This window comes from Hordeum vulgare, unplaced genomic scaffold, assembly GCF_904849725.1.
Source record: "Hordeum vulgare subsp. vulgare unplaced genomic scaffold, MorexV3_pseudomolecules_assembly, whole genome shotgun sequence".
Classification (NCBI taxonomy): Eukaryota; Viridiplantae; Streptophyta; class Magnoliopsida; order Poales; family Poaceae; genus Hordeum; species Hordeum vulgare.
The window spans coordinates 37,380-56,065 of record NW_025422707.1 but is presented as its reverse complement, the minus strand read 5'-3'; the positions used below and the strand labels follow the sequence as shown (position 1 = coordinate 56,065).

General features: G+C 35.6%; 1 protein-coding gene and 3 non-coding genes across 4 annotated transcripts; 2 read left to right on the top strand and 2 right to left on the bottom strand.

Moving 5' to 3' along the window:
* Positions 1 to 5,940: 5,940 nt before the first annotated feature.
* LOC123423018 (ATP synthase subunit beta, chloroplastic) lies at positions 5,941 to 15,511 on the top strand. Its single transcript, XM_045107768.1, has one exon. The coding sequence runs from the start codon at positions 6,308 to 6,310 to the stop codon at positions 7,802 to 7,804; it is 1,497 nt and encodes a 498-aa protein (XP_044963703.1). The 5' UTR covers positions 5,941 to 6,307; the 3' UTR covers positions 7,805 to 15,511.
* On the bottom strand, positions 12,264 to 12,336 carry TRNAF-GAA. The gene has a single exon. It is a non-coding gene; the product is annotated as a tRNA-Phe (tRNA).
* TRNAT-UGU lies at positions 13,933 to 14,005 on the top strand. The gene has a single exon. It is a non-coding gene; the product is annotated as a tRNA-Thr (tRNA).
* TRNAS-GGA lies at positions 15,221 to 15,307 on the bottom strand. The gene has a single exon. It is a non-coding gene; the product is annotated as a tRNA-Ser (tRNA).
* Positions 15,512 to 18,686: the final 3,175 nt, after the last annotated feature.

Sequence of the window (18,686 nt, the reverse complement as noted above, 5' to 3'; positions counted from 1 at the left end):
TGTCCGAGTTATTACGTATATCATGATCGATACAGAAATCGATCGAGTTATCTGTTCCTTTACCCAAGAAAAAGTATTTCTATTTTTCCATGTCCAATCACAGATCCCAGAATTTCTACAATAAATTAGATAGGTTAGCTAAGCTAATCTAGTTCCCTATACACGAATTTGTTGGCATTCTACTGCAACAGTTTGTACTGCAATGATGAATACCTTAAAGCAGGTATAAATAGAAAGAATTTTGGTAAAATGGAAAAGGGCTTTCTTTCTAAAGAAAGATGCTAATTTGATTAATATTAATATCGGGAGATCAAATGAATTTATGCTTCACTAATTGAATGATAAATGACTACAAGCGAAGGAGATAGACGGTTTAAACAAAAAAAGACCCAAAATTTCAAACATGTATCTAGAATTACTGGAAAACTACAAACAAAAATAGTGAAAATAAGCTCATTAGGAGCCCATCCAAAATCGTTATAGACCCAACGAATTACTAGTTCCCAACCACGGGTGGAGTGAAATCCAACAAAAAAATCAGTAACTAAAAGAATAAAAAAAGCTTTTATTGAGTCATTTAAATTATAGAAGAATTCCTGAACCCAAGAATTCAAAATGACAAGTTCCTCTTTACCCAGAAAAAAAGAACCACTTAGAATAGCCAAACAGATTATATTTGTCGAGAAATGCAAAATGATATGGAGATGATCCTCATTATTTATTTTGACCCATTGTATTATTTCCTTGTGTATTCCTGTAGGAGGTTTTTGTACATGTGTCTTTAGTTTCCCTTTTATCATCTCGTCCAAGAGAGAAAGTTCTTCTAATTCTATGAATCTTTCTAGAATCCTTTTCTCTTGAATATCAGTTAAGAGAGTTTCGGATTGCCTGGTATTCCACCAATTCTTAATCCAAAGTTCCAGACATTTGTTAAATGAGGAAGAGACCCCCCAAGGCAAAAGTACGATAAATACAAGATATAGTAAAGAAGGCAATGCTTTCTTTTTTTTCATTTTTGATCTGTAAATGGAGTTGTTAATGAATATGCTTCATTCGCTGACTCTATTCCATTCCCTGACTCTATATGATGATATTTCTATTTCATGATATTTCTATTTCTTTGAAGCAAAAACTCTATAGGTTTGATACCCTGTATCTATTCTTCTTTTTTGTATATTAGTGGAATTTCAGTGCATTGGGTTCTTTCTTAGATCTAGATGGAATGAAATAGTGAAATAGAATAAAAAAAGCCCTTTCGGGTGAAAATGGAAGAGAAGAATAGTATGCAATATATCTAACTTCGACAAAAAAAATTTAAAATAATTTTATCTTATCCTCGTTTGTTCCTTCCTTTAGATAAATACTTAAAAATCCCCTTACAATAACAAATCCAATTTCGAAGGGACTTCCTCCCCATGTTGAGAAAACTTTTCTTCTTCCAATTTATCTTTTCTTCATTCAATTCAGTTCAAAAAAGATACCTCAAAATACTTCAATTGGTACGCGCAAGAAATAGGCCAATTCGGCAGCTTTTTGTTCAATTTCTCGTGGAGTAAAAAACTTATCATCAGTACGAGTCAAGGGAATGATCCCCTGGCCCCGGATTTCCATATAAAGAATACGACGAGGATAAAGACCCTCTTTAACCTGAATTCTAATTGATTGGATATCCCGCATAAGGAATCGAAGGAAGACGCGACGTTTTATTCCAGGGAATCCCCAACGAAAAATGCAAACTATTCCCTCTTTTCTATCGAATCGGTCATAACCACTACCTACATTCCACAAAATAGTACACCACAGGTAGGAGCTAATGAATAGGCCTGCGATTCCGTAGAAAGACATCACGACCCCCTGCGGAAAAAAAAGAATTTCTTGAGATGGAAGTATAGATATAATATTCTTACCAAGATAACTGGAAGTCCCAACCAATAAGAATCCTAGTGAACCTAGAAAAAGAATACAGGCCCAGAAAAAATTACTCCTTTTTCGAGAACCTTTTAGAAGTTCTACCCATATGTGTTCTGATCGCCAATTCATATTAGATATACTAAATCCAGCAGCGGTCGATTGAAATTGAGAGAATAAGCTAAATAATTTTGCCTTTACTTTTTTTGATTCTGAAATCGCCTTCAGCAACTAGTACTCCTGTGAAATAATAGGTTAGATACATTGACTTTCTATTCAAAAAATATTCGTTGATTCAATTAAAATAAATAAAAAAAAACTCGCTATACCAAGCTCTGCATATTCATGCATTTATGCTCGTAGCCTATATCTGCATCCATAGCCGTTTTTCATTTGTGTGTAGAAAGTGTGTGTAGAAAAAGTCACATACCCTACCATATTATATTACTTACACTAAAAAATACTAGACAATCTTTTTTTTTTGCACATAAAGAAATAAAGAAGTCATTGCAATTGCCGGAAATACTAAGCCTACTAAAGGCACGAAAATAGAAGGTAAGTTTAAATCCGTCATGGAATAGGTGTCTCAATTCAAATTTACTATTTCTATCTAGTCGAAAAATATCTTAAGATTCTTATGATATAATTAAGTATATCTATTATAAGGAATATTGACTATTGTATTTTTTTAGTTTGCAAAATATTCTGTAAAAAAAATGATAAGGATAATAAGAAAATTCCAAAAAAGGAGAACTAATTAAAAAGATTTTTTTTATTTTCCCATCCTCATGGCCTTTCTATCTTTCTAATCTAATTTGAAATTGGATTCAAAAGAAAGCGACTAGAATTTACTTCCTGCATACATACTTCTCTAGAAGCGCATACAATAATGCGTGGTAAAGGCAGAAAAATAGTATATTCAATCAAAATCAAAGGGCAAATTATCTTACCTACTATAGATCCCCTACTACCCTCTTAAGATCCCCTACTACCCTCTTAAGATCCCCCCTACTACCCTCTTAGACTTTTAAAGGCGATATACCACCCAAAGAAAGGGTATGAAAATGCCGGGTGGTGTTAGCTTTTCGACGAAGACCCGTCCTGTGCCGCGAAGTCCTGTTAGTAAGACCCCGCGCAATAATGGATTATAGAAGAATAGTATTCAAAATACTGCTCTGGACGCATATAGTAGCATTGCGATTCCTAATCTTTTTTATTTATGAATATGAACAGAAAAAATTCATTGTATCGTTGGGTCGGAGCGGAGGTTTGGTCCAGAAAAATTAGGAACAAAACGTCTACTCTACCACACTGAAGTCTATAGCGCTGTATTTCCACGAAAGTATAATTCTTACCATCAGGATACGCTCCTTTCAACGTCTCTCCGATGGGTCCAGGTTCTATGTCCAATCCCAAATCAAGGATTTCTCGCTCTTGATCGGAGTCATAAACTAAAACTACCTTTTTATCCTTTTTATTAAGGTTATAGAAAACTTCCTTATCTAGTTCTAGCATGTTGACTCACGATTACGCCTGTTAAAAGTTTCAAACGTCCTCTTTTTTGAAATTGAAAGAGAGTCTTATAAAAAGGTCTAACTTCCAAACTATGTCTTTTTTCATTCATTCTCCTTTAGTTTTTTTCTCTATCTAGAAGTGGAATAGAATAACCCGGTTGAAGGGTAATGATCATACGTCTGTAATGCATTGTACGGCCCAGAATAGGTCCTATTCTTCTACCTTTTCCAGGTAGTCGATGGCTATTCACAGCTACCACCTTAATCCAAAGAAGAGTTTGAACCAATGCTTTATTTCTGTCTTAGTGAATCCCGATTCGACATTAAAAGTATATTGATTCTTTCCCAATAAACGAAGACTTTTTTCTGTAAATACTGCGTATTTGATTCCATTATCATATGATACTACTATATTTTATTATTTTCTTTTTATTTCTTTATTGTATTATACCTTAATATATATATATATTCTAGATATATAGAATAGACGAATCTCGATTTGTCAAGTCTCATGATCATATCATGATCTATTTTTATTCGGCTCAATCTTTTTTATAAAAAAAAAGATTGAGCCGAGTTTAATTGCAATCAATTAGAAGAATAAAGAAGAATTACTGCATTTCATAACTTATTTTTTTCTCTTTTTATTTCGTTTATTTTTTTTTAGACCTTCTTATCGATAGTATCTACCGGCTCGAACTCGAATTTGATCGCCTTCCATACTTCACAAGCTGCGGCTAGTTCAGGACTCCATTTGCAAGCTGCTCGGATAATTTCATTACCTTCGCGAGCAAGATCACGCCCTTCGTTACGAGCTTGTACACAAGCTTCTAAAGCCACTCGATTAGCTGCTGCACCAGGTGCATTCCCCCAAGGATGTCCTAAAGTTCCTCCACCAAATTGTAATACAGAATCGTCCCCAAAGATTTCGGTCAGAGCTGGCATATGCCAAACATGAATACCACCTGAAGCTACCGGTATAACACCTGGCATGGATACCCAGTCCTGAGTGAAAAAGATACCGCGAGCACGATCTTTTTCAATAAAATCATCGCGCAATAAATCAACAAAACCTAAAGTCATTTCGCGTTCCCCTTCTAACTTACCTACTACTGTACCGGAGTGGATATGATCTCCCCCAGACATACGCAATGCTTTAGCTAATACACGGAAATGCATACCATGATTTTTCTGTCTATCAATAACTGCATGCATTGCACGGTGAATGTGAAGAAGTAAGCCATTGTCGCGGCAATAGTGAGCCAAAGTAGTATTTGCGGTGAATCCCCCGGTTAAGTAGTCATGCATTACAATAGGAACCCCTAATTCTCTCGCAAATACAGCTCTCTTAATCATTTCTTCACATGTACCCGCAGTCGCATTCAAGTAATGCCCCTTGATTTCACCGGTTTCGGCCTGTGATTTATAAATAGCTTCGGCACAAAAGACAAAACGGTCTCTCCAGCGCATAAATGGTTGTGAGTTTACGTTTTCATCATCTTTGGTAAAATCAAGTCCACCACGTAGACACTCATAACACGCTCTACCATAATTTTTTGCGGATAATCCCAATTTTGGTTTAATAGTACATCCCAATAAAGGACGGCCATACTTGTTCAACTTATCTCTTTCAACTTGGATACCATGAGGCGGGCCTTGGAAAGTTTTTGAATAAGTAGGGGGAATTCGTAGATCCTCCAAACGTAGAGCACGTAGGGCTTTGAACCCAAATACGTTACCCACAATGGAAGTAAACATGTTAGTAACGGAACCCTCCTCAAATAGGTCTAATGGATAAGCTACATAACAGATCCATTGGCTGTCTTCCCCAGCAACAGGCTCGATGTGATAGCATCGTCCTTTGTAACGATCAAGACTGGTAAGTCCATCAGTCCAAACAGTTGTCCATGTACCAGTAGAAGATTCGGCAGCTACTGCAGCCCCTGCTTCTTCGGGCGGAACCCCAGGCTGAGGACTTACTCGGAATGCTGCCAAGATATCAGTATCCTTAGTTTCATACTCTGGGGTGTAGTAAGTCAATTTATAATCTTTAACACCAGCTTGAAATCCAACACCTGCTTTAGTTTCTGTTTGTGGTGACATAAGTCCCTCCCTACAACTCTTGAATTAAGAATTCTCACAATAACAGGGTCTACTCGATGTTAATTAGGCGTAAATGAAACTTTAGCAAAAATCTCGTAAAACAAAAAGGATATTCAATTAATATAATATCAACTCATTAAAGAAAATTGAGGGCATGCTTAGGTTAATGAATATGTTTCATTCATATATAATGCGTACACCCTGTGTATGTTCTATCCTATAGGAATTCCACTATAGGAATTCGATAGGAATTGAGTTGTTGTTATGGTAAGTTAACACGGTTCGTTATTAAACCATGGATTTGATTTACCAAATCCATCATTATTGTATACTCTTTGATAGGTATAGCGCAACCCAAATTAATCCCTAATCCTTATTTTACAAGTTCTTAATAGGTCTCTTTTCTTATTTGGAATGCAAATACCTAACTAAATACTAATAAAATTCTTTGTTGACAGCAATCTATGCTTCACAGTAGTATATATTTTGTATATCGAAGTCCTAGATAGGAAAGTAGAGTAGGCACAGATCCTCCACAAAAGGCAAAATGTATATGAAAAAAAGATTGATTGAACTTTCCAACGGACTCATTCCATGAGTAAACGATTGAATGGGATTCGCTTGGGCAACGAAATCAAGTCCTGGTCCCCTTTTCTCTCTTATTGAATTAACTAATTCATTTCCTTTTTACTTTTGGATTTTTTTTGATTTGATTTGGCATTATTCAACAATAAAAAAAGAAAAATTTCGACAAATTCCTTTTTTTTAATTATGTGATAATTATGAGAACCAATCCTACTACTTCTCGTCCCGGGGTTTCCACAAGTGAAGAAAAAAGTACAGGTCGTATCGATCAAATTATTGGACCCGTGCTGGATGTCACTTTTCCCCCGGGCAAGTTACCTTATATTTATAACGCTTTAGTAGTCCAGAGTAGAGACACTGCCGATAAGCAAATTAATGTGACTTGTGAGGTACAACAATTATTAGGAAATAATCGAGTTAGAGCTGTAGCTATGAGTGCTACGGACGGGTTGATGAGAGGAATGGAAGTGATTGACACGGGAGCTCCTCTCAGTGTTCCGGTCGGTGGAGCTACTCTCGGACGAATTTTCAACGTTCTTGGGGAGCCTGTTGACAATTTGGGTCCTGTAGATAGTAGTGCAACGTTCCCTATTCATAGATCTGCGCCTGCCTTTATCGAGTTAGATACGAAATTATCCATCTTTGAAACAGGTATTAAGGTCGTCGATCTTTTAGCTCCTTATCGACGTGGAGGAAAAATAGGACTATTTGGGGGGGCTGGAGTAGGTAAAACAGTACTGATCATGGAATTAATCAATAACATTGCTAAAGCTCATGGGGGCGTATCCGTATTCGGTGGAGTAGGGGAACGGACTCGTGAAGGAAATGATCTTTATATGGAAATGAAGGAATCCGGAGTAATTAATGAAAAAAATATTGAAGAATCAAAGGTAGCTCTAGTCTATGGCCAAATGAATGAACCACCGGGAGCTCGTATGAGAGTTGGTTTAACTGCCCTAACTATGGCAGAATATTTCCGAGATGTTAATAAGCAAGACGTGCTTTTATTTATCGATAATATCTTTCGTTTTGTTCAAGCAGGATCAGAGGTATCCGCTTTATTAGGGAGAATGCCCTCCGCAGTGGGTTATCAACCTACTCTTAGTACAGAAATGGGTTCTTTGCAAGAAAGAATTGCTTCTACTAAAAAGGGATCTATAACTTCGATTCAAGCAGTTTATGTACCTGCGGACGATTTGACCGACCCTGCCCCTGCCACAACATTTGCACATTTGGATGCTACTACCGTACTTTCCAGAGGATTAGCTTCCAAGGGTATTTATCCAGCAGTAGATCCTTTAGATTCAACATCAACTATGTTACAGCCTCGGATCGTTGGCAACGAACATTATGAAACTGCGCAAAGAGTTAAGGAAACTTTACAACGTTACAAAGAACTTCAGGACATTATCGCAATTCTTGGCTTGGATGAATTATCGGAAGAGGATCGTTTAACTGTAGCAAGAGCAAGAAAAATTGAGCGTTTCTTATCACAACCGTTCTTTGTGGCAGAAGTTTTTACTGGTTCTCCAGGAAAGTATGTTGCTCTTGCGGAAACTATTAGGGGATTTCAACTAATCCTTTCCGGAGAATTAGACGGCCTACCTGAACAGGCTTTTTATTTGGTGGGTAACATCGATGAAGCTAGCACGAAAGCTATAACCTTAGAAGAGGAGAACAAATCGCAGAAATGAAATTAAATCTTTATGTACTGACTCCTAAGCGAATTATTTGGGATTGTGAAGTGAAAGAAATCATTTTATCCACGAATAGTGGCCAAATTGGCGTATTACCAAACCACGCCCCTATTAACACAGCAGTAGATATGGGTCCTTTGAGAATACGCCTCCTCAACGACCAATGGTTAACGGCGGTTCTGTGGAGCGGTTTTGCGAGAATAGTTAATAATGAGATCATCATTTTAGGAAATGATGCGGAACTGGGTAGTGATATTGATCCGGAAGAAGCTCAAAAGGCACTTGAAATAGCCGAAGCTAACTTGAGTAAAGCTGAGGGTACGAAAGATTTGGTTGAAGCGAAGCTCGCTCTCAGACGAGCTAGGATACGAATCGAGGCTGTCAATTGGATTCCCCCATCCAATTGAAGACAATCCAGTGGTTTATAGTTGATACAAAGAAAAAGGGAAGAGGGGTAGAAAAAGTTATTAGATAGCGAAGCGAAGTAAGTCCAATGCTATCTAGTAATTTTTCTACCTACTTACCTACTATTGGATTTGAACCAATGACTCCCGCCGTATGAAAGCAATACTCTAACCACTGAGTTAAGTAGGCAATTTATCACCACAAAGGAAGACCCATTACTTCGATCGATTATATATTGAATCCCTTTTCTAAGCAATACCGCTCTGTTATTGGTCTGTTATATACTAAATACTAAACTAAATACTAAACAGATACAGATCAAAGGGATATCCTCTGGCATTAGAAAATATTCATCTTGACAAGAAATTCTCTATATGTTAAGATATCTCTGATAAGGGCTATAGCTCAGTTCGGTAGAGCAACTCGTTTACACGTGCGCCAATGCTTTTCAAAGGAGCTTATTATGCAATGAACATAATCGATCTTATTGCAAAATCAATGTCTTACTTCATAGATTCGAGAGAATAGGAGAACAGTAGCCTGACAAACAGTCGGTTCAGTCCGATTCAGGTGCCAATTCAGGTGCCTAATCAAATAGAACCCTTATGGATTTGCTAGTTGATAAGGTAAATATCCAGCCCACTAAATGCTAGGCGTAATGAGGATAAGGGCCTCCAAAAAACTTCTTTTCGTTCTATGAACTTTAAGGTGTATGAAGTCTCATAGTTAACTCTTGCAGTGGAACGATAGAGACTCCATTTCACTTAGGTTGATTTAATTTAGACCAGAGGCAGACCTAAGTCAAGGTAATCCTCCTTTGAAACACTTTGGTATTGCTCCTAGATAGATCATAATACAAAAAATCAATCAGAGCACAGGGAGCCATCTCATTATCTTTCCGTAAAGAAAAACTATGGTGGACTAACTGATCTTTAAATCAGTTTATGAAAGAGCCCAATGCAAAAAAATGCATGTTGGGTCTTTGAAACAGTTCAAATCATTTCGATAATAATCCGTTTGATCTGTTTTACCGAGAAGGTCTACGGTTCGAATCCGTATAGCCCTAATATGCCCTTTTTTCTATTTTAGGATCTCTATCCTATGTTTTCTTTAGTTTAGTATAGTTTTCATTTTCGCATTAGTATTTGTTTATAGACTGGATAGGCGCCTGCGACATAGAATAGAGATAAAAGCATTACCAAAGGCTCATTCATCGAAAATCAAAATCATACAGACAGGAAAAGAAAAACGAAAAATAGAAAAAATAAAGTAAAGAGTAAATAAGAAAACAGAATATTCTGTCTCATAGTTCTGAAATAGAGTTCTTTATTTTTATTTTTATAGTATTACTTCTCATTATACTGCATAGATTAGTCCTACTATCTTAATTAGGTTCTAATTATTCTAATTAGTAGTATTCTCATTTTTATTTAATAGTCTCTTATTATTATTAAATAGTAAATAAAGGATAGAGCTATTCTTTTTTTATAGAGATTCTAGAGAAAGCGAGACAAAGTGAAACGATAAAGTTTTCTTTATATAAGAATTAGATCTACATACACCATATCTAAATAGAATGGAAATCCAAAAGAAAGGGAGTTGGGATTCCATTGGATGAATCTTTAAAGAAGATGCAGCACAGAGGAAACAAAGGCTAAACTAAGCGCTTTTGTTTGAACAAAAAAGATTCTTGTTTCACCGAGGAAAAGAGAGAAGTTCTGGATAAATTGACAATGCTGAATTGAATTGACTAATTTAAGTTCCGCCTATTCCACATTAATGGGAGTACATTATGTTTCTGCTTCACGAATATGATATTTTTTGGACATTTCTAATAATAGCAAGCCTTATTCCTATTTTGGCATTTTCGATTTCAGGGCTTTTAGCCCCGGTTAGTGAAGGACCAGAGAAGCTTTCTAGTTATGAATCGGGTATAGAACCCATGGGAGGGGCTTGGGTACAATTCCGAATACGCTATTATATGTTTGCGCTCGTTTTTGTTGTTTTTGATGTGGAAACCGTCTTTCTATACCCTTGGGCAATGAGTTTCGACGTATTGGGTGTATCCGTTTTTATCGAAGCTTTGATTTTCGTGCTTATCTTAGTTGTCGGTTTAGTTTATGCATGGCGAAAAGGAGCCTTGGAATGGTCTTAACTGAATATTTAGACAAAAAAAAAGAAGGAAAAGATTCTATTGAGACAGTTATGAATTTGATTGAGTTTCCCTTACTTGACCAAACAAGTTCCAATTCTGTTATTTCAACTACACTAAATGATCTTTCGAATTGGTCAAGACTCTCCAGTTTATGGCCCCTTCTATACGGTACCAGTTGTTGTTTCATTGAATTTGCTTCATTAATAGGTTCACGATTCGATTTTGATCGTTATGGATTGGTACCAAGATCAAGTCCTAGGCAAGCAGACCTAATTTTAACAGCCGGTACGGTAACAATGAAAATGGCTCCGTCTTTAGTGAGATTATACGAGCAAATGCCTGAACCAAAATACGTCATTGCTATGGGAGCCTGTACTATTACAGGGGGAATGTTCAGTACGGATTCCTATAGTACTGTTCGGGGAGTTGATAAGTTAATTCCTGTGGATGTCTACTTGCCGGGCTGCCCTCCTAAACCGGAGGCAGTTATAGATGCCCTAACAAAACTTCGTAAGAAGATATCGCGAGAAATAGTTGAGGATCGAACTCTATCTCAAAATAAAAAAAGATGTTTTACTACCAGTCACAAGCTTTATGTTAGGCGCAGTACTCATACAGGAACTTATGAGCAAGAATTGCTCTATCAATCACCATCGACATTAGATATATCTTCTGAAACTTTTTTAAAATCCAAAAGTCCAGTACCTTCCTACAAATTAGTGAATTAGGAGGGGGGGGCTCTTTTGTGTAGAAAAAGAAAAAGCAGAGCAATCTTTCAAACTTGCATCCGAAATGGGAAATATTTATACAAAGAGGGAGAGATGAAGACAATGCAGCAGGGTTGGTTATCTAATTGGCTAGTCAAACATGAGGTGGTTCATAGATCTTTGGGCTTTGATCACCGAGGAATAGAGACTTTACAAATAAAAGCAGGGGATTGGGATTCCATTGCTGTCATTTTATATGTATATGGTTATAATTATTTACGCTCCCAATGTGCTTATGATGTAGCACCCGGTGGATCTTTAGCTAGCGTGTATCATCTTACAAGAATACAATACGGTATAGATAATCCAGAAGAAGTCTGCATAAAAGTCTTTGCCCAAAAGGATAATCCTAGAATTCCGTCTGTCTTCTGGATTTGGAGAAGTGCCGATTTTCAAGAACGCGAATCTTATGATATGGTGGGAATCTCTTATGATAATCATCCGCGCCTTAAACGTATCCTAATGCCTGAAAGTTGGATAGGCTGGCCCTTACGTAAGGACTATATAACCCCCAATTTTTATGAAATACAAGATGCTCATTGAATGATAAGAAATTCGTGCTCACTTATACAACACAACTCCAGATTTTATTCAAGTCAAGGAATATTTTTAGGTTCTTTTCCTAGATGAAACGGAATACCTATTTATAATTAATTCCTATTATACAAAAGCATTCCAGATAGACTGAGCCAAAAAAGGGTTTCATTTGGATTCCCCTATTTTGAAAATCACATATTAATTTCCTTCATATGAACAGAAAAATAGGATGACTCAAAGAAGTTCTCTACCAGGAACTTTGTATCGCGCACATGACTTAGCACAACTAGGAAAATAAGATAAGATAAAGATAAGCAAGACTAAAAAAATATTCGTCGGAATAGTGGAATACAAAATAAAGAAACGCAAAAAAATAAAGGGGAACCTAATCTCACCCCCTTCCTTATCATAAAGAAAGGGTATATTTTAAAACTTCTCTAAAAAGAAGTGCCTCTATATTTATATTATAGATTTATCCACTTAGATGAATAAATCATACTCTATCTATATTATATATTATTAATAAATATGTATCACAATCCATCTCGAGGTATTTGGATCAATACCTATTCGGTGGATCTTTTTTTTTCTCTGCCAGGAACCAGATTTGAACTGGTGACACGAGGATTTTCAGTCCTCTGCTCTACCAACTGAGCTATCCTGACCTTTTCTTGTGCATCATCCTAGTAGAGTATTTGTATCTATGTCAATTAAAAGGACTAAAAAATCAATTAAAGTATTTCAAATTCAAAATTTGAAAGGGGGGGGGTAGCCCTATGCATTGTGCATGGTTTACTTAAATAATACTTAAAAATAGAGTGAATAACCAAGATTTCTTGCCGATACTCTAATAAAAAAGAAATCTATTCAATGAATAGGATAAGATCCATTGAGTTCTCTTCGCATTCCTTTCCTTTGTGAAAGAGTAGAATGAGAAAGCTAATGAATCTTAAACCCATTGATAAAAAGAAAAAAAAAGAGGATTTGGGGATAGAGGGACTTGAACCCTCACAACTTAAAAAGTCGACGGATTTTCCTTTTACTAGAAATTTCATTGTTGTCAGTATTGACATGTAGAATGGGACTCTCTCTTTGTCCTCGTCCGATTAATCCACTTTCTTTTTAAAAGTTCTCAAAACTTTGAATTTGAATTGAAGAATTTGATTATTCAATATTCGAATGGAGTGGATTCACAATAATTCAAAATAAAATTATGATATGAGTTTTTTATTTCATAATCATTTCGAATTTTATTTTGAAATTTTAAAAAAGATAAAGAACCTATATTATAATATGAGTTCTGTGATTAATCGTTTGCTATGTCAGTATCTATACGTGTTTATTAAATGTATAAAGTATAAAACCCCTCTTTCTCTAATTTAGAATTAGAAGGAATTCCACTAACAACACAACGTAATTAACTCGATTCGTTAGAACAGCTTCCATTGAGTCTCTGCACCTATCCTTTTCCTTTGTATTCTAGTTCGAGAATCCCTTCTCAAAACACGGATTTGGCTCAGGATTGCCCTTTTTTAATTCCAGGGTTTCTCTGAATTTGGAAGTTACCACTTAGCAGGTTTCCATACCAAGGCTCAATACAATCAAGTCCGTAGCGTCTACCGATTTCGCCATATCCCCACTTCCCTCTTCTTTGAGACCAGGATTCCTTGTGTAATTTCATCCATCTCTTAGTTTTTTTTTTGAATCATTGAGTTCATCACTCAACGTAGTCTAGCAGTTCAGTTCGACTCTATTTGAGAGACCCCGCTTGCTTATTGCAATTCTGAATTACATTGATTCTATCCTTGATGTATTTGCAATTCAATCCGAATCAATATATCCAAAACTTTTTATCTCCCCCACCTCCCGTCTTACTTTTTTATAGTATTCGAAATTATACTATAACGCTGGATATTTATTCTTTTTTTCTAATCAGAATTATCAATTTTATTTACTCTGACTTTATGTTCCCCTTAGTGAAATATTAATCCTCAAATTATTAACAAATAATAAAGTCTATAATGATCGAATGAAAATACCCATAAAGTCTATAATTTTCTTTTTAAATATCCTATAGTTAAGCATATCAAGCTAACTTTATCTTTAAGAAGTTTTAGTATTTTTTTATTTAGTATTTTTTTATAAGTAGAACTTCAAATTTAGAACTAGTTAATAGCTAAGAGTAATAACTAATATCTGAGATTTTACGGATTTCCTATACTATACCTATTTCTATTTGTTACACTATTTCCGTTATGTAAGCCCACTTAGCTCAGAGGTTAGAGCATCGCATTTGTAATGCGAGGGTCATCGGTTCAAATCCGATAGTCGGCTTTTTTTTTCTCTATCGATGTTCTACGAACAAGAATCTCTTTTTTTCCGAATTAAATGGAGAATCCAGGATCTTTTATGTTTTTTACCTTACTATTTTGCTAGATACAAAACAATAAAATAAATAATATATATACAAAAAATACAAAAAATACAGATTTTGATGAAATTCCATTTTTTGTGGTACTTTAGTTGATTTTACTCTGTTTATCCTGTAGTTTAATTCAGTTTTAATTTCGATGTATTCTGTAATGTAAATACAATGAAATTAATTGTGTAAAATGAAATTTCAATAAAAAAAAGGAGTCTTCATGTCCCGTTATCGAGGACCTCGTTTAAAAAAAATACGCCGTTTGGGAGCTTTACCAGGACTCACTAGAAAAACACCTAAATCCGGAAGTAATCTTAAAAAAAAATTCAATTCTGGGAAAAAGGAGCAATATCGTATTCGTCTTCAAGAAAAACAGAAATTGCGTTTTCATTATGGTCTGACAGAACGACAATTACTTAGATATGTACATATCGCTGGAAAAGCAAAAAGGTCAACAGGCCAGGTTTTACTACAATTACTTGAAATGCGTTTGGATAATATCCTTTTTCGATTGGGTATGGCTTCAACCATTCCTGGGGCCCGCCAATTAGTCAACCATAGACATATTTTAGTTAATGGCCGTATAGTCAATATACCAAGTTTTCGTTGCAAACCCCGAGATATTATTACTACGAAAGATAACCAAAGATCAAAAGGTCTGGTTCAAAATTATATTGCTTCATCGGACCCGGGGAAATTGCCAAGCCATTTGACGATTGACACATTGGAATATAAAGGACTAGTAAATAAAATCCTAGATAGGAAGTGGGTCGGTCTCAAAATAAATGAGTTGTTAGTTGTAGAATATTACTCTCGTCAGACTTGAACTTAATGAAAAAAGGAAAGGTTCATAGAATTTTCTTCCCCTTCCCCTTTCCCCGAACTAAATAGCCCTAAGACCATTACCATTAATTCGTATTTTCCCATCAACTAGCTAAAATTGATTAACCCTAGGATTAGGATCCTTTTTGCTTTTTTCCTCTATGTTTACATACCACAGTAATTTGCTATAGAGAATTTTTAATTTCTATTAAATAAAAATAAGATAATATAAGATATTATTACTGGAATAAATTGCTATTTGATTTGATACATTGTGATCCTTAACGTTGATGAATTAAGAAAAACGGAAAGAGAGGGATTCGAACCCTCGGTAAACAAAAGTCTACATAGCAGTTCCAATGCTACGCCTTGAACCGCTCGGCCATCTTTCCTACATAACTTATTATGGAAAATAAACTGAGTGAATAGCGAGTTTTCTTATTCCTGCAGTACAGGTACAACCGCAACCGCTCGGGGGTTCCCTAGTTCTATTGGAAAAATTCCTTTTGATCTAGGTGGAAGGATACAGGATTTTTTACTAGAAATTGCGCTCGCTATAAAATAAAAGTTTTAATTTAGGTTTTCCCGCAACTAAAGAAAAAGAGAATGCAAGAATTCTTCTTATTGCATAATAAAATAAAGAAACCTTAGAATTCCGTTTGCATAAGATACGCTACACCATTGAAATCAAAAATAGAGTATGAGACAATTAATAACTTTGAAAACACGAAATAGTTGATGACATAAGTTGTTGTTCAGAAATAGGAAAGTGGAATGAAATCCAGTCTTAGTCAAATATTGCATATCTCTTCGTGTCCAAGCAGAAGGAAAAGGATACAATTTGAGCTGAGCGGAAAATCCATATCTCTCTTATCCATTTAAAACATATGGATTTAGAGCATATGGATCAATCTATTTATAATTATAAGAATCGAATGTGTTTGTTTTTATGTTATTTTGTGAAGGAATGAAAACAATTCTATATAGAATGGCTTGGGAATTATGCCTAGATCCCGTGTAAATGGAAATTTCATTGATAAGACCTTCTCAATTATAGCCAATATTTTATTGCGAATAATTCCGACAACCTCAGGAGAAAAAAAGGCATTTACTTATTATAGAGATGGTGCGATTTGACTCTTTTTTTTTTTGCTTTTTTTTAGACCTACCTATACCTCAGTCTTAGGAAAAAGAAAAGGGGTTGGCATAGAGAGAACCAAATTTGTAAAGCAAGCAAACCCACGCTTCGGGAAGGTGAGGCGAACTAACAATTCCTTCCGTCGTGTATCCTCGATTGATGCGGCTTCAGATACTTCAATTGTAGATTTGAGTATTGAGCGAAAGGTTACACCTACAGGATATGGTATGGTATGGATTACAGGCCACTCTATTAGTATCCGTAGGCAGCATAGGGGAGAAAAGCACTACACCTAGAAATAGGAATCAACAAGAGAAAAACTTTGGTAGAAATTACCCCTTTCCTGATCGGTATCAGGGCTGGGAAGAATGGTTGGGATAACAAACAACCATCAGGTTTGTACTTTGGATACCCCTATAACCATCAAAGATCGTTGAAGTAGCTAATTCCTCTAAATAGGAGGCGTTGAGAACAAAGAAATTATTGGAGCTATCGTTTTCCTCTAGCATTAATAGAATTCATTGGTGTTAAGAAAAACCTCTTGTGGGAAGGTTGGCTAGAGATTTCTTGGAAAAATACCAGCCCCTTTCGGTTCATAATGAGACGGGACTAATTCTATTTTGATTCTATAGATTAAGATTATTTCGCTTAGTACTATTATGTACAGAAGGGAGGAGCCGTATGAGATGAAAACCTCATGTACGGTTTTGGAACGGAGATTTTTTGAATAGAATGAACGACCGTAACGGATGTTGGCTCAATCCGAAGGAAATTATGCGGAAGCTTTGCAAAATTATTATGAAGCTACGCGACTAGAAATCGATCCCTATGATCGAAGTTATATACTCTATAACATAGGCCTTATACACACAAGCAATGGAGAGCATACAAAGGCTTTGGAATATTATTTCCGGGCACTAGAACGAAACCCCTTCTTACCGCAAGCTTTTAATAATATGGCCGTGATCTGTCATTACGTGCGACTATCTCCACTATAGAAAGACAAAAAAAGAGAGGATCAAATTTTCTAGTAAATACTGGAAAAAAGGGCTTTCTACATAGGGATCGTAAAAACAACGATTTTTCCCTATCAGCTGTAGGAAGGAAGGACACTTCACGAGAATCAAAAAACGAAGAAAGTATGGCCTATACTACTACTCTATGGATAAAGTTTCTCAAATTGATAGAGAAAGCACCGTAAAGATCAATTAGTGAGCGACTGGGTCGATACAACTAAAAAAAACTGCTTACTTATCCCATGATATGGGGCAAAATTTAGGAATCCGCTTATGTAATAGAGCCGATCCACTAAGGGATTAAGCAGCGGTGTAGTATCAGATCCCAAAGATAGTAAGTTCTTTTTTCTTTCTTATGGAAAAAAGTCTTTTTCAAGGATTCTATAGAGATTTCATATATGAAACCGGGATAGTTACCTTTCAGAAAATTTGAACGAAGGCTCTATATCTATCTATGCTTCATTCTTCTGAAGGTGGGAAAAAAGATCAAACTAATTATTGAGAAAAATTAGGGTTTGAAACTTAGGTAATTAATTTCTTCTGCTTAACACAAGAACAAATTGGATCGATTTTTGATAAATCGAATTCAGTTAAGATAGGGGAAATTAAGATAGCAATTTCTGAGCCGTATGAGGTAGGAAACTCTCAAGTACGGTTCTAAGGGAAGGAACTGCCTATTCCGACCGAGGAGAACAGGCCATTCTAGAGGGTGATTCGGAAATTGCGGAAGCTTGGTTTGATCAAGCTGCTGAATATTGGAAACAAGCTATAGCGCTTACTCCGGGAAATTATATTGAAGCACAAAACTGGTTGAAGATTACGAAGCGCTTTGAATTTGAATAAGACCATGCTCCTTTTTTTTCCTAAAATGGATGGTTTGGTTGTTGATCCATTAATCAAATAAATTAGGTCGTAAGATCGAATCAAGAATTTCATTATATCCATTTCTTATACCTTCTATTTTATAAGATATTTCATAAGAATAAACCATAGGGATAGGGTCTAGAATAGAAGTAATAAAGTGAATAAAAAAAAGGGGGCCAATCTAAATATTGCTAATATATTAGAACCATCTTATTAATAATTCTAATGAGTTATCTTGGAATTTAGAATCAAATAAAAAATAAAAAACCCTATATTATGCTCAAGGAAAGTAGATATAGATAGGAGCTTATGCCCTAAAAAAAAATACACTAGTTTCTTAAATTTAAAATAAAAAAGATTTTTTCTTACGCCGAGAAATATTTGTTTTTTCAAGATAAACAATGTCCGTTAGGCACCTAACCTTTATGTCATAATAGATCCGAACACTTGCCTCGGATTGACTTTAATATATAATTGCTCCAGTGAATAACTAAAAAAAAAGAAGGGTGGTAGTATAGTAAAGAAAAGAACTAATCACAATATCTATCTTTCAAAATCTATCTTTCAAAATCTATCTTTCAAAGATTCACTAAAAAAAAAGACAGTTGGCGGGTCTCTTTGTATGTCTTGTCCGGAAAGAGGAGGAGTTAATGATTATTCGTTCGCCGGAACCAGAAGTAAAAATTGTTGTGGATAGGGATCCTGTAAAAACATCTTTTGAGGAATGGGCGAGACCCGGCCATTTCTCAAGAA